This window comes from Myotis lucifugus, unplaced genomic scaffold (genome assembly GCF_000147115.1).
Source record: "Myotis lucifugus unplaced genomic scaffold, Myoluc2.0 scaffold_60, whole genome shotgun sequence".
NCBI classification, from domain to species: Eukaryota; Metazoa; Chordata; class Mammalia; order Chiroptera; family Vespertilionidae; genus Myotis; species Myotis lucifugus.
Window position 1 is genome coordinate 5,812,936 of NW_005871108.1, and position 15,266 is coordinate 5,828,201.

At 50.0% G+C, this 15,266-nt stretch overlaps 1 protein-coding gene across 10 annotated transcripts in view; it reads left to right on the forward strand.

The window, feature by feature from the left end:
- EPB41L1 (erythrocyte membrane protein band 4.1 like 1) overlaps window positions 1-12,313 on the forward strand; it is a 118,791-nt gene extending 106,478 nt beyond the window's left edge. For all 10 annotated transcript variants that reach the window (XM_023754445.1, XM_023754443.1, XM_023754444.1 and 7 more), the window contains 5 exons: window positions 2,545-2,631; window positions 3,456-3,539; window positions 5,499-5,579; window positions 5,913-6,029; window positions 8,974-12,313. In XM_023754445.1, coding sequence (XP_023610213.1) covers window positions 2,545-2,631; window positions 3,456-3,539; window positions 5,499-5,579; window positions 5,913-6,029; window positions 8,974-8,982 — 378 coding nt within the window. In that variant the 3' untranslated portion in view covers window positions 8,983-12,313. The remainder of the gene's footprint in view (window positions 1-2,544; window positions 2,632-3,455; window positions 3,540-5,498; window positions 5,580-5,912; window positions 6,030-8,973) is intronic.
- Window positions 12,314-15,266: the final 2,953 nt, after the last annotated feature.

The following is a 15,266-nucleotide window of genomic DNA, read 5'->3' on the forward strand; positions in this document are numbered from 1 at the left end:
AGGGCCTCAGACATCATAGATGAAGTTCAAACTTCACCCTGGACACGATGGAGAATTACTTGAATTTTTTAAGTGGGGACATGATGCCATCAAAATAAGTGTTTGCGTCCTAGAATGACCACTCTAACAACCTGTGTGCAACATGACTGGAGCAAACTTCCTTCCCTTGGGGCATGGGTCCTTTTTATTTTTCTTCCTTCCCTCTTTCTCCCCCTCCCCCCTTCCTCCTTCCTCCTTCCTCCCACTTCTTTCCTGTCCTCAGCAAATATTTACTGAACACCCACGCCGTGTGAAGTACTGCGCCAGGCGCTGAGAATCCAGCCCTGAAGGAGACAGTGTCCCTGAGTCTATGTGCCATTAAGAGACCAAAAGAGAAGGCAGGGAACTAGTTCAGGGGCTGGTGCAGGGCCAGAGCATGAGGAGGTGGATGGCAAGGAGAGGGATAGGGTTACGAGATACGTGGAGGAGGGAAGTATAGGATTTGGTCATTGGTAGAATGTTCTGGTGACAGGAGGAGAGATGGGCTGGTGACGCTGCTCACTAGCCCAGCTGTTCTGAAAGCTTGGTTCTGGGAACCCATTAGAAAGGCAACTTCTCGGGCCCCACCCAGACCTATTGATTCAGAAACTCTGGGGAGAGGCCCGGCGTCTGTGCTTTCACAAGTCCTCCAGGTGACGCCCCTCCGGTCTGAGCAGATATAAACAGAGCACTGGAGGGGATGCTCTTTGGGGTGAGAGGAGGCAGCGATGAGTCCGCGGGACCTGTGGGGCATTTCCAAGGGAAAACGTCTAGGACGCAGTTGGTTTTAAAAGATCTGGGATGCAGATAAAGGGACGGGGGACAGTGGCCTTGATGAGGAAGCCTTGAGTGGCCGAGGTGGTCCAGAGAGAGGATGGGAGGAGGAGAGCCCTGAGTCCCTGGGAGGAAGGGTCCAGAGTAGAGATGGTGAGAGAGAAGACAGTCCGAGAACTAGGAAAGGCAGGTGGAGCGGGTGGTTTTCAATGACCTGTGTCCCTATTAGTGGCCTCTGTTTTCAGGGTAAAGGTGGAAGCGAGGCTTTGCCTGGAAAAGAGGAAGCAGTGGCACAGGAAGCAGCTTGGGGAGAATGGCCCGAAGGGGCTCAGAGTGGCTACTGGCTGTTTGCTAAGCTGGAGGAAAGGAAGCCTTGAACCTGGAAGGCTGTCCTTCTAAGGCCTGCTTCGAATGCCACCTCTGGGGACTCTATCCGACAAAGGTGGATGGAGTGCCAGGTGACCAGGTCACTGACAGCCTCACCTGGAGGCAGGCATGGTGAGCAGTCAGGGCAAAGGCAGACAGAGGGCTCCTTCCTCACGCGCCCCCCGGCAGGCAGAGGCCCGGGTGTGTACCAGGCGCAGACCAGGACCAGGTTCAGCCCCTGGGCAGCTGCAGAAGGGACACATCTCCGGGCACCTGGACAGACAAGGCTGAGCCCTGAGATGGTGCAGAAAGTGCGAGGGAGAGGCAGGCAGCCAGGCCTCTTGCCAGATGTGGGCCAGTAAATCTGGAGTCAGTTCCAGGAATATCTGCCCGTCAGAATCCAGTGTAGGACCAGGAGAGCCGGCTCACGGGTGGGAACTCGGAGGGCAGGGGTGTGTGGAAGGAGCGTGTTGGACTGGAGTCTGATGAACATGGGTCTAAATCCGGGCTCTGTCATTAACTTGCTGGGGAACTTGAACAAGCCACTTAACATTCTCTGGCCCTCCAGTTTCCAGCTGTAAAACAGGAATATTAAAATGATTTGTTCTGATGACTAAATGAGACAGTGCATCCTTAGGATAATACCTAGTACATATCAAGGACTCAGAACACAGTAGTTATTATGATGTTATTAGTAGCCAGCCTATACTGTATTCATACTGTAGATTTCCATTTGCAAAGCTCTTTCTCCTCTGTTAGCCTCATAATGTCTCTGAGGGAGTAGGGCAGGGGTCCCATTTTAAAAACATATTTTTAAGACTTTACTTTTAGAGCAGTTTTAGCAGATTCACAACAAAATTGAGCAGAAGGTAAAGAGATTTTCAGAATGCCCACTGCCCCGCTCACACAGACTCTCCCCCGTCATCAGCAGAGTGGGGTAGACTAGAGCGGGACATTTGTTGCTACTGATGACCCTACATGGCAGGGCTGCCCTTTTCTAGGTGCATTCATGAGGCCCACAGAGGGGAAGTGGCTCTGCCCCAGGTCACATGGCTAGAACATGGCAGGACCAGGACGAGAACCTGCATGTCTCAGCCCTTTTGTTAGTGCTTCCCGAGAGCAAAGCCATGTCTTGTTCACCACAGTGTCCCTCATGCCAGGCACTCCGCAAATATTTGCTGAATGAATGAGTTGAGTGAGCGTGTAAGTGTGTGCATGAGTGAGTGAGTGGGTGACGAGTGAGAGGAGATTGAGCCAAATGATGCCTTCAGCTCTCTGCCTCTAATGTCAACCCTGTGGCCATGAGAGCTACATGGCCACGCGCCCTGGCCATCCTGGGGGCCACCCACCTGAGACCTGGCCATCTGAGCACTATTGTTTCCCCAGGAGAACAGTCTCAAGTCCGGGAAGGGGGCAGCTGCCATGATCCCAGGCCCACAGACGGTGGCCACGGAAATCCGTTCTCTTTCTCCGGTAAGTGGGCGAGGCCAGCTCAGGCTAGGGGACTCCACGCTGAGTATGTGGACCCGGGTCCGCAGGTGGCCTGCAGCAAGTGCAGCGTGGAGCCCAGAAGGCTTCCCTTTCGAATGCAGCACCAGGAAACGATATCATTTTCAGATGCCCACAGGTTCCCTGGTGCCCACCAGAGTCTCGTCCATTGCCCTCCGTTCCTCCCCCCACCCCAAGCAGGGCATTGGCAATGTGGGGGTGAAGTGGCGCCTCCCTTTGGTGGTGCCTGTGATGTGGTAGCTCTTCTGCATCTGCTCTCCTTACTGACCAGGAGGAGCAATGGGTTAGGAGTCCAGAGGCTTGACTTCTGGACCTGGCTCTGTCGGTGGCTGCCCTGTGAGCCGTGTCTGTCCCTGTGAGGTCTCCTGCAACTCCTGTATTCTCCAGATCTGTCATTCGCATCATCTAGCCCACGAGAGAACATGCTCCTGGCTCTGGAAGGGTGGGGGATTGAGAGGGGGCTCTGTTTCCACCTTGGATCCCTCTGGTCATTCTTCTAAGATGCCAGGATTTCTTAAATTCTAGGGTCTTGTTGGAATTCTGGGCCTTAGGAATCTCAGGTTCTAGGAATCTTAGATTCCAGGCTTTGAGAATTTTGTGGGTCCAGCACTCTGAAAAGTCCAGTATTCCTGAATTCTTAGATTCAGTGGTTCGTAGCATCTTGGCTTCCCAGCCCACCTTCATGGGACCCCTCCCCAACTTGTCCCTTGGTTTACCCACCCCGCTTCCACCCTGCAGCGGCCAGCATCCTCACCTGATCCCGGGTGGGGGGTGGTTATATTCCACAGATCATCGGGAAAGATGTCCTCACCAGCACCTACGGCGCCACCGCGGAAACCCTCTCCACCTCCACCACCACCCATGTTACTAAAGTGAGTAGCAGCAGGTGCCACAGGGCCCAGCCTGGCTGTGGGGCTTGGGAAGGTCATTGCCATTGTCACGTGGACAGAGAAGACCCGTGGCATTCCCAGTTTCAGGAGTGCTGTGCGCTTGGTCTGTGTTACGGTCTGTCCTGGGCATGGACCTGCTCTTCAACATTGACAGTCAGGCTTGGGGGACGAGACCATCTCCTTGGAAGTCACTGTGGACCATAGCATTTGCATCTTATAGACCTTAAGTGCCGGAGGGATTTAGAGGGGTGATATGAGGAAGGCTCAAAGAGTGAGAAGGATCTTCTGGGGAAAGTGGGGTTTGCGCAGGGTCTTGGAAATCCAGGGAGGACTTGTGAGGGGAGGAGAGGACAGCGGCAGGCGTACTACACAGTGCAGAAGACGGGAGCAGAAACGGCATTTGTTTATTTGTTCGCTGAGCAGATTTTACTCTGAGGGGCTAGTGGAGGGGCTGTAAGCAATGCATGTTGTGGGAAACAGGAGTAGTGTTCTCTGGTAGCAAGAAGCAGCATAACTGTGGGAAATTGGGTTGGACTGGGGCCAGGGGAAGCAGAATAGAGACAAATAACACAAATTCCAGGACAAGTGTGGCGATGGAGGGCCCTGGTCTGAGAGCTATTGGAAAACCATCAATGTTTCTTAACTGGGAGTGAGCCAGTGAGAAGGGGTTTAAGGAGAGGAGATTAGATCCACCAGGATGTGCAGGGTGATGGGAGAAAGAAGGGAGTGAGTGATGGAGAGACTAGGGATGGAGGGCCTGGACCAGGGTGGGAGTCAGAGTGGGAGAAGGAAGAGGAATGGCCAAGAAGGGAGGCATTCCTGATGCGTCAGCCGTGACTCAGCCAATGAAGACACAGGGCTGAAGGCTGGCTGGCATGTTCATGACTGAGCAGCCAGAAGGAAGCAGGAGGGGTCCCAGGCCAGGGATGGAGGCCTGAAGGAGAGATGCCAGGGAGCCAGGTTGAGTTGCAGGTTCTGCTGAGCTATCTGAAGAAGTCTGATAGGTGGCTCTGGCCCTTTATACACTGCCCCAGCCCCGCCTCCTCCTCTGTAGGACTTAGCACCTCTGCACAGTCCCCATAAAGCACCCACTCTCACCAAAAGCGTTAGTAAGCAATATTGATTTCACTGAAAGCTTTATGGGAAAGTTTTTTATCACACACCCCACCGAATACAGCTCGGAAAACTCTTTTTCCCAAAGTCCCTCCTAGCCCTGCCAACTGGGAGTCCCCTCCCCTCCCCCGCTTCTTTCTGTCCACTTCTGACTCCAGCCAGAACTTCTCTCAGCCACCACCCTCCTTGAATATGCCAAGCAATTCTACTTCTAAACTTACGCCCAAACTTGCCCCTTCAGAAAACAGTGGTGGTTACCAGTAGTGTCAACGAAATTTCTCTTGTACTGTGGTTTGAAGTCATTTAAGGTAGAACCTTGTCACCATTCACATTTCATTCATGTGTTCATTCAACAAACTTGCATTTAGCACCTGTCCTGGTCAGGCTGAACAGAGGGGTGGGGAGGAGGGGATACAGAGATGAACAAAAGACACTCCTGTCCCCAAGAGTTCCAGCCTGGTGAGCAAGGCCAGGTCCTGCACAAAAGGTCGGCAAAGGGCAGAGGCCCAGAACCATGAGAGAGATGAATCTGGTGTTCAGGGAGTACTGAGGCAGGAAAGTGGAAGGATTGCCAACCAGGGTCAGGGAGAGCATTTTATCTGGGCTTGGGAGACCTAGAGGGGACAGTGTGGTGCTTGGGGGTGGTGGCCACCAGGCTAGATCTGCAATCTGAAGTCCCACAACCAGAAGAGGAAAAATCTGAGGGAGCCAGGAGAGGTGACTGCTGGTTCCAGCCATGCCCTTGAGGGATACTTTGGACAGGTCTCCTGTCACAGCTGCTGGTCCAGCAGGACCCAAGGCTGACCTTGCCTCCTTCTCCCCCTGCAGACTGTGAAAGGAGGGTTTTCTGAGACGAGGATCGAGAAGCGAATCATTATTACTGGGGACGAAGATGTTGATCAAGACCAGGTATGGGAATGAGGAACGCTACTCCCAGTGGCACTGCCCAGTCCCCGATCCCTGCCATATTGGGTTACTCATGGATGGTTGCCCTTGTGGGCTAAGAAGATGTACACTTTCTGCCCATCCTATCTAGACAAGGGGCCCCCAAGGAAAGGACATTGAATGGGATTCAGGAGGAGCCAGAAGACTCAGACTCTAGTCTCTTCCTTTAATTCTTTGACCACTGCCCCTCCCTGGGCCTCCTGTTCTGCAAGCTGTGCACTAGGCGGCTTGTTGGTCTCCATAGTCTCTCGTATTTGATATTCTGTGGTTCCTCACTTTGCTGTTCTCTCCCACCAGGCCCTGGCTTTGGCCATCAAGGAGGCCAAACTTCAGCATCCTGACATGCTGGTAACCAAAGCTGTCGTATACAGAGAAACAGACCCATCCCCGGAGGAGAGGGACAAGAAGCCACAGGTAAGGCTCAGGAGGTTCAGCAGCGGTGAGAGGGAGGAGGGAACTGTGGCAAGGTCCTCTGAGCGTGGTTTCCATCAGAGAACCCACCCTGTGGCTTGGTCCCTGTCACAGCTTTGACCCCCCACCCACCAGACATCATGAATCACAGTGGGGAAGAAGCCTGGTTCCTGGGTCCTTTGGGGTTTAAGGCCCTAGACCAGGGGTCCTCAAACTTTTTAAACAGGGGGCCAGTTCACTGTCCCTCAGACGGTTGGAGGGCCGGACTATAGTTTAAAAAAACAACAACTATGAACAAATTCCTATGCACACTGTACATATCTTATTTTGAAGTAAAAAAACAAAACGGGAACAAATACAATATTTGTATTTGCATGTGGCCCGCGGTCCGTAGTTTGAGGACCCCTGCCCTAGACCCAGAAAAGTAAATCAGAAGTGGTAAGAAAAGGGGAGACAGGATTGTCAGTGGGTACTGAGGTGGGACATCTGCAGTAGTTAGCACAGTGCCTGGCACATAGTAAGTGCTGGATAGAAGTTAATTATGACTATTATTACTATTAACTCAAAGTAGGCTAACAAAATGCTGCTCATTCGGACTCTGTGGCAATAATCCAAGAAGAATAAATGTAAATGGCACACTTTAGGCGTCCCCGGTACTACTAAAGACATCCCATGCAGCCAGAATCCTGTTTACATTTTATTAGTCGGGGAGCAAACTTAAAATACAGCCTGGCCCTGTAAGACAAAACCCTCAGGACACAGCAGAATTGAGCAGAAGGAACACAGCCAGGCTTTGGCGCAGAAACACCTGGCCAGCAGTGTGCCCAGGTGAACTCCCTGGGCCAAGGTTTCCTCATCTACAAATGGGAGCTCATCTCTAAAGTGGAGCCACTCTAATAATTAAACAACATCTGTGGCTCTTAGTTCGAGCGGCTACAACAGAATACCACAGACTGGGAGCTTAAACGACACACATTTATTTATCACGGTTATAGGAGCTGGACAGTCCAAGGCCAACGTGTTGGCCAGCTCAGTTCCTGGTGAGAGCCCACTTTCTGGTTTTCAGACAACTGTCTTCTCAAAACTATGTAACAGGTGGCATGTCATTCTTGCCTTTTTTCACTCACAGATGGTCAAGTGCTAATAAAGTCATGTAAATGCGATCCTCCTCTGCTTCTTTCCCAAGATGGAAAACCTGAGGCCCAGGTTCCATGACTTAACAAGTTGATTGGAACCCAGAGCTCCTGCTTTGGAACAGGCCAATTTGGAACAGGCCGCATGGCTGAGAGCAAAGATAATCTCTCTCTCGTCTCTTCTTACAAGGGCACCAATTTCGTTCATGAGGACTTCACCCTTATGACCACCAGTCCCACCTCCAAATGCCACCTCCTTGAGGATTAGGGCTTCCATAAGTGAATTTGGGGGCAGCATACCAGGGCGGTGTCTCACAGGCAGAAGGTGCGTGGCAGGGTGGACCTGCTTCCTTTTCCTCGAGGTTTTGCCATGTTTAGGGTTGAGAGTCCTGAGTAAGTCAGACCATAACCCTCCACCACCAGCCAGGTGCACAGGGCCCTGTTTCCACCCAGGTTTCCATCTTGCTGGCCTTTATCTTCTCTCCCCAAATCCTCCAGAGACATCTCTCTGCTCCATTCTACTCGGCCTCTTTCTGGAAGTTCTTCAAGTTCTTGCTGTGAGTATGGAAAGCACACTTACCTCACACAGTCTTCTCTTTTCTCTGCAACCTCGCAGGCCAGATGTGTGGCTTCTGCTCCATGATCTCCCACTGGCCTGCCTGCTTCCACAGGGCCTGTCTCTCAAACCCGCCAGCAAGAGGGTGGCACTTACCCAGCGCCCTAGAGCTTTCTTACCTACAAAATTCTAAGTAAATGGGGAAAAAATAATTGGCCTGTTCCAAAGCAGGAGCTCTGGATTCTAATCAGCTTGCTAAGTCATTGAACCTGGGCCTCAGATTTTCCATCTTGGGAAAGAAACAGAGGAGGATCGTATTTACATGACTTTATTAGCCCTTGACCATCTGTGAGTAAAAAAGGGCAAGAATGACATGCCACCTGTTACATAGTTTTGGGTAGTTGCTATGTTCAGGGCATTTTGCTGGGCATTGGAAAGACAGCAATAAGTAAAAGACAGTCCTTGTCCTAAAGGAGATCAGAATAGCATGTGATTACATTAACAACAGCAACACTAATAACAAGAACAGCCTGTATTTATTTAGCACTTACTCTATGCTGATCCTTGTTTTGAATCCTACTTATAACTAAGGCAGTTATAGGCAGAACCCATTTTACAGAGGAAGCAACTGAGGCCTAAAGAGGTTAAGAAACTTGTGCAGAGCTAGTGGGCTGTAGAGTGGGATTTGAACTGGGATTCGGGATTGCAGAGCCCATGGCCTTAACCACTACGTTTTGGAGTCAAACCTGAGTTGGGATCCCAGGCTCCAGTTTCTTTATTTAAACACTGCACTCTGGGGTTTAATCCCCAGGGCACAGCAGGCCCGAGGAGAACAGAAAGAAAAAAATCAAAAGAAGAACATGTCATCACGACTAAACATTTCTTAGAACTGAGAGGTGATAGGAGGAAAAAGTGAACCGAGTGTGATATTAGCCTCTCAGTGTTAAAGGAAACTTGGACAGATTTTCAGGCCAAAGGGAAAGATACCACTTCCCTGGAAACAAACAAGCAAACGTACATGGGTCTTGGAGTCTGACAGATGTGGTGGGTTCAGTTCTCAGCTGCTACTCGCAAGCTACCTGGCCTTAGACAAGTCTCTGTCTTCCTGAGCCATAATAAAGGGCCCACGGTAAAGGCTCACTAAAAACGACCTTGCCATGTATTTGCAGGTGGGTGACAAAAAGTTACTAACTTTTCTTATCCTCCTCCTTCCTTTGTGTCCCTCCCCGCCCCACCCTCACAACAACTCTGGCTTCAGGAATCCTGACCTCTATGAAGAGATGCTGGCGTTTCTGGTCCAACTCAAGCCAGAGAACCATTAAGAAGGGGCCTTCATTCTGGATTCTCCGAGTCAACACCGACGTCCCAGCTGCGACGTACTGTCACTGATGAGAGACTGGGAGAGGAAAAGCATATATATATATATATATAGATATATATAGATATAGATATATATACAGGAAACACTGCATCCTTGCACTGCTTCTGGGGCTGGCCGAGCAGTCGGCCAACAGCAACAACCAACATCTGAACACCTACATTTCCTTTGCAGACAAATTGAAGAATTGGTGGGATTTTTCAGGAAAAAAAAATTATAATGCCAATAATCCCTCGCTATCCCCTTCGAAGGCCTGCGGAGCGACGCGAGCAAGCAGCCCAGGATGACTGCCGGGATGCAGCACCGACTGCGCAGCACATCCGGTGGACGGACCTTCCGTTTGTCCTCCAGTGTCTGTTGCCCATGCAAGTGCAAAGGAAAACCCTTTTGCAGCAAAGCGAGACAAGTTGAAGCAGCAAGACACACAACGAGAAAGAAAAGACATTTCCCACTTGGAAAGGAGGAGGAGGAACACTGGATTATTATTTTATGGGTCTTGACACTGGGCTGCAAAATCCACCTTCCTTTCTTCCGCCTCCCCTCCCCCTCACAAGTCTTGTCGTCATTTTCTGTCTCGACTCCCTCCTCCCAACCCTGCACCCCTTGCCCTCTGTCCGGGTCCTGCTGAGGGCCACTGCAGATGACTCATTTGAAACAAGAAAAAGAAAAGAAAGCAGGGACGGAAAACCATGCCGCAGGAAGGGAAGTAGACATTGTATGTTTATGGTTCTCATGACGAAGGTGCAGCTTGTAGGAGATTTGTATGGATGTGCTTTTAAGTTATGTATATTACATATAACGGGAAACAAATATTAAAATAAACAGTGCTGGTAAGTATGAAGCTGACAGTTTAAAATTATAATTATCTGACTGTGATTGATGTATCCCAAGGTTCCTAGATCTCACTGAACCGGCCCAGCCAAGGAGGCCTGGACTCTGGCTGTGGGCTGCTCACCGTAGGAGCTGACGGGTTCAGTGTAGTAATTCAGTGTGTGATATTTGTCATTGGTTGATTGGTGGGGAGGGGAGGGGTCCCCGAATGGAGAAGCGGGGGTTTGGCAAGAAGGAAGCAACACAGCTGTGGTCCAAGATGCCTTCTCCCCTGGGCAGTAACAACCAGGGCCTGGTCCGTGCTCAGATGTGGGGCCCAGAGTTAGGATTTTGCTGCGGATCCCCTGGTTCAGTCCCCCTACCTCCCTAAGGGGGTTTGTCTCTGTTCTCAGTCCTCTGGGTTTTTTTTGCCACATGTCTTGCCTTTCCCTGACCAAATCCTGGGAGCTAACTCCCCATCCCAAGGGGGGTGATGCCCTTGGCCTGCAGGGGATGGTAGCTTTATCCGGCTGCCTGAAAACTCCCAGCTCGGTCTCTTCCTCTACCACTGCTGTTCTCTGTCTGAGTCATTCTCTTCTTCCTGGGCTGAAGCAGCCATGGGAGCGACCCCAAACACAGGGTAGGCCTAGGTCAAAGCTGAGGATGAAAGGTGGTGCTGCTCACAGTCTCCATCCACGTGTTAGACCCTGGCTTTGGAGACCTCCCCTTCGGTCAGCATCTGAGCTCTGAGCCTGTGCCCTCAGAGTCCCAGAAATTGCCTCAAGACCACAGAAGCCCTTGGAGAAAACCCACCAAAAGCCTGGCATTGACACGCAGGGGCTTTCCCAGGCTCTCCTGGCACAAGCTGGCCCCCTGAGCTCAATGAGTCCCCTTCTGAGGGAGTGTGTCCCACTGCACTTTAATGTATCAGTCCCATCTCACCTCCCCAGTCCTGTTTCTGAAGCAGTTGATAAACTCACTCAACAAATATATATTGAGTACCTGCTTGTGCCAGGCACTATTCTTGGATTGAGAGAATGTGGGGCACATGGAGGCACCTGGGAAGCCCCCTGAGCCAGCCTTACATTTCTAACCAGGGCTGTCTCTCTGAGAGCACTTCTGCATTCTCTCCAATTATTGGACGTTGCCCACGGATGCCCGCCAGAGAGCCCAGGCTTATCGATTACCCCAAGGATAAGTACGCTTAGCTGCTTTGGTGCTGACCTGGGACAGAACAAGAAACCAGAATAGTGTGCCTCTGTGGACACAAATTGGATGGAGGGAGAGCAGAGAGCCCTGAGCCTGGGCATCCCATGGCAGAATCAGCCACACACACCCCAGAGCAGGCCGGGGGGCTGCTCCAGCTCCCCCTGAGTGCGACAGCACACTTGCCGTGCACCAAGCTTCTTTTTACGTCCCTGATACAGAAGCCCTTTTCAACCTGAGAGCTCCCACTCGTTCTGGGCCAAAAGCTGGTGTAGCCCCACCCTCTCTGGCTCACCCAGAATTTGACTCAGGCACCCCGTCTTTGCCGGAACCAGGCATCCTGAACACACTTCAGAGGGAGAATTATTTTTTTTTCTGGGTTCTCTACCTGCCCACAGACCCTGGGTGTGTGGCTTCAGGGCAGGGATGAGTGATCAGGCTTAGCTCACGGGCCAGTGGCGTTTGTGGAGACCTCTACCCCACCAATGCTCTGACCTTCCTTCCACGAGAGTCAGTCAGTGCCCCCAGGGAGGAGGGGAGCTGCAAGCTAAATCTAGGGCACTGTTTCCTCCCCATGCTCCTCTTCACAAAGAACATCAACGTTTGTCTTGTCTGTCGTCAACCTACTTTTCCTTTTTTCTTTTTTCTATTTCTCATTCTTTCTGTGCTGCCTCTCCACCCCAGAGACCATGTAGCATAGTGGAGAAGTCCCAGAGGGCGGGCAGGAGTGCTCGTGGCCACCCTGGCTCGGTGCCTGGCTTACCACGTGCCATCGAGCTCGTCTGGGCTCTCCTGGGGCCTCAGTTCCCGTCGCACTTGTAAAAGGACGTGGATAAGCCAGATGCTCTCCAGGGCCTTTTTCTGCTCTGCCATACCACAGACTTTCATTTTACTTTGCTTTCTCTGGATCTTTTCCATCTGAGAGGACAGGAAGTTCCAGGACCTGTTTCGGGTTTTGAATCCTGCAAGCACATTCCAAGACTGGCCTGAAATTGCATGAGCAACATCACTCTAATTTTTTTTTCCCCCCAAAAGCACCTTCCCAAACAATTGCAATGCTGTCCTGTTCCTTTTTACTCACACCCTTCTCTCTTCTCTGGTCCCCACGCTCCCCCACCTCAGTGCTCCGTGCTGTATGCGTGTGCTCTCTGTTCTTGTATACTCAATAAAAGTGAAATAAATGTGTTTGATGCTCAACCACAAACTGCCTTGGTGATTCTCTCTCTCTCTCTCTCTCTCTCTCTCTCTCTCTCTCTCTCCTCTTCACTTTCTCTCCTCCCCTCCCCCTTGACTACCAGTACAAGTGGGCATTGTGAGAAGGGCTACAGTTGGAGGTGAGCGATCCCAACACTTTCATTTTACTAATATTTGCAGCTCTGAATGTGGTACAGGTCTTGCATTAGGCTTTGCAATAAGGCAAAGTCCCTGCCCTCCAGGAAGTCACAGGCTAGTGGAAAAAATAGGCAAGCAGCCAGAGACAGTTCCTGAGTGATCAGCACCAGGAAGGAAGTGCAGAGTGGGTCACTAAAGGAGACCACCTTAAATAAGGCGGTCAATCATGGCTCCCTGGGGAAGTTATTTTTGAGCTGAATGAAGAGAAATATCCAGTGAGGTGAAGACCTTGGGTGAGAGCATTCTAGGCAGAAGGAACAGTAAGGATGTGGGCCACAGGACACAGCGGGGCTTGTGTATGGAGAGACAGCACGGTCCCACTTCCTCTTCCTGAACAAAGAGCACCTACATCTGCGTCTCCCTGCAAATCCCTCCATGGAAGCCGAGTGAATAGTGTAGACAGCAACCCCCAACCTCAGCCTCTGCCCACCACCTGCACATAAGTTGCCATATTCCCATACATAATGCCTGTCTCAAAATTAACTCTGTAAAAAAAAAAAGTTTATTTAAAAAGGAAACTATATTTCACAAATGGAAAGGATGTCTTCATAAAAATAAATGCAAAAATATTAAAATTAACAACCCACAATCCATGTCAAAGTTAAACTCACCCCTTGGACTACCTGACGCATAGGTACCAGCACTTTCATTTGTATTCTACTAAGTGAGTTGCCTCAGAACACTTCCTTTTTAAAAAATTAAATGTATTGGCATGACATCCTATATAATAAAGCAGTAATATGCAAACTGACCATCACTCCAACACATAAGATGGCCGCCCCCATGTGGACACAAGATGGCCTGCAGGGGAGGACAGTTAGGGGCGACCAGGTCTGCAGGGGAGGGCAGTTGGGGGCAACCAGGCCAGCAGGGGAGGGCAGTTAGGGACGACCAGGCTGGCAAGGGAGGGCAGTTAGGGGTGACCAGGCCAGCAGGGGAGGTCAGGGGCAATCGGGCCAGTAGGGGAGCAGTTAGGCATCAATCAGGCTGGCAGGGGAGTGGTTAGGGGGTGATCAGGCTGGCAGGCAGAAGTGGTTAGGGGCAATCAGGCAGGCAGGCAGGCGAGTGGTTGGGAGCCAGCAGTCCTGGATTGTGAGATGGATGTCTGACTGCCCATTTAGGACCGATCCCACTCGGGCCTAAATGGGCAGTCGGATATCTCTCGAGGGGTCCCAGATTGGAGAGGGTGCAGGCTGGGCTGAGGGACACACATCCCCTCCCCCCCCGTGCACGAATTTCATGCACCAGGCCTCTAGTTGGTTAATAAGATCATATAGGTTTCAAAGTGAACATTCCTATGATATATGATTTGTATATTGCATTATGTGCCAGACCATCTTTCTTTTTTAATTTTTTAAAAAATTATCGTTGAAAGTATTACAGATGTCGCTTTGTCCCCCCCCCCATTGACCCCCTCTTTCCTGCACACTCCCCTCCCAAGCCTTTTCCACACTCTTGTGTGTGTCCATGGGCTATGCATATATGCATTTAATTCCCCAGTTAATCTCTCTCCCCTACCCCCACCCCCACCCCCACCTTCCCTCTAAAATTTATCAGTCTGTTCATGGTTCTATGTCTGTGGATCTATTTTGTTCATCAGTTTATTTTGTCCATTAGATTCCACATATGAGTGAGATCATGTGATACTTATCTTTCTCTGACTTGCTTATTTCACTTAGCATAATACTCTCCAGGTCCATCCATGCTGTTGCAAATTGTAAGAGTTCTTTCTTTTTTTACTGCCATGTAGTATTCCATTGTGTAGATGTACCACAGTTTTTTAATCCACTCATCTGCTGATGGGCACTTGGCCTGTTTCCAAATCTTAGCTATTGTAAATTGCATTGTATGAACCTAGGGTGCATATATTCTTTCTGATTGGTGTTTCAGGTTTCTTAGGATATATTCCTAGAAGTGGAATCACTGGATCAAATGGGAGTTCCATTTTTAATTTTTTGAGGAATTTCCATACTGTTTTCCACAGTGGTTGCACTAGTCTGCCAAAATCTCACAATGAGAACCACTGCTAATAATCTGGTGCATTTTCTAACAAATTTTCCATGTACATGTATTTTTCCAGAGTTGAAGTTACCTTGCACATAACTATTCTAAATACTTTTAAAAACTTAAACGCTAAACATTTTCCTATAATTTCAAATACTAATATTATTTCTCCTATTTTTAAAGATAAGTCATTAAATGATACAAAATGCTATGCAGTGAAAAGCAATTCTTCAACCCTCTGCAGACTCCCCAGGCAATTGCTTTCAGAAGTTTTGTGACTCCTTTCCTGAATTTTCCCAGTAGATTTCCTTTAGCTATCTGTCACTCTGGGGGTTCTGCTGTAGGACTGGTTTGCACACACCCCAGATCTGTGTCTCTTTCTCCCATAAATACAGGATCGGCCTTTGTGCTACTTGGAAATAACTTGAGGTTGTTTCATCTACATCAGTGATTCTCAACATGGGTGGAGTTATTTTGCCCCCCGCCCCTTCCCTGGGAATATTTAACAATGTCTGGAAACATTTTTGGTTGTCATAACTGAGAGTTGCTATTGACATCTAGTGGGTGGAGGCCACAGATGCTGCTAAACATCTTATAATGCACAGGACTGCCCCTGCAACAAAGAATCATCTAGCTCCAACTGGCAATATTACCAAGGTCGAGAAACCTGATCTGTATGGACATGTGACCCACAAAGTCAGATTCCTGGGCCACTGACAGCTTCAGTACCCATAATTCAGTGCCCTGCAATCTCTGAGAAG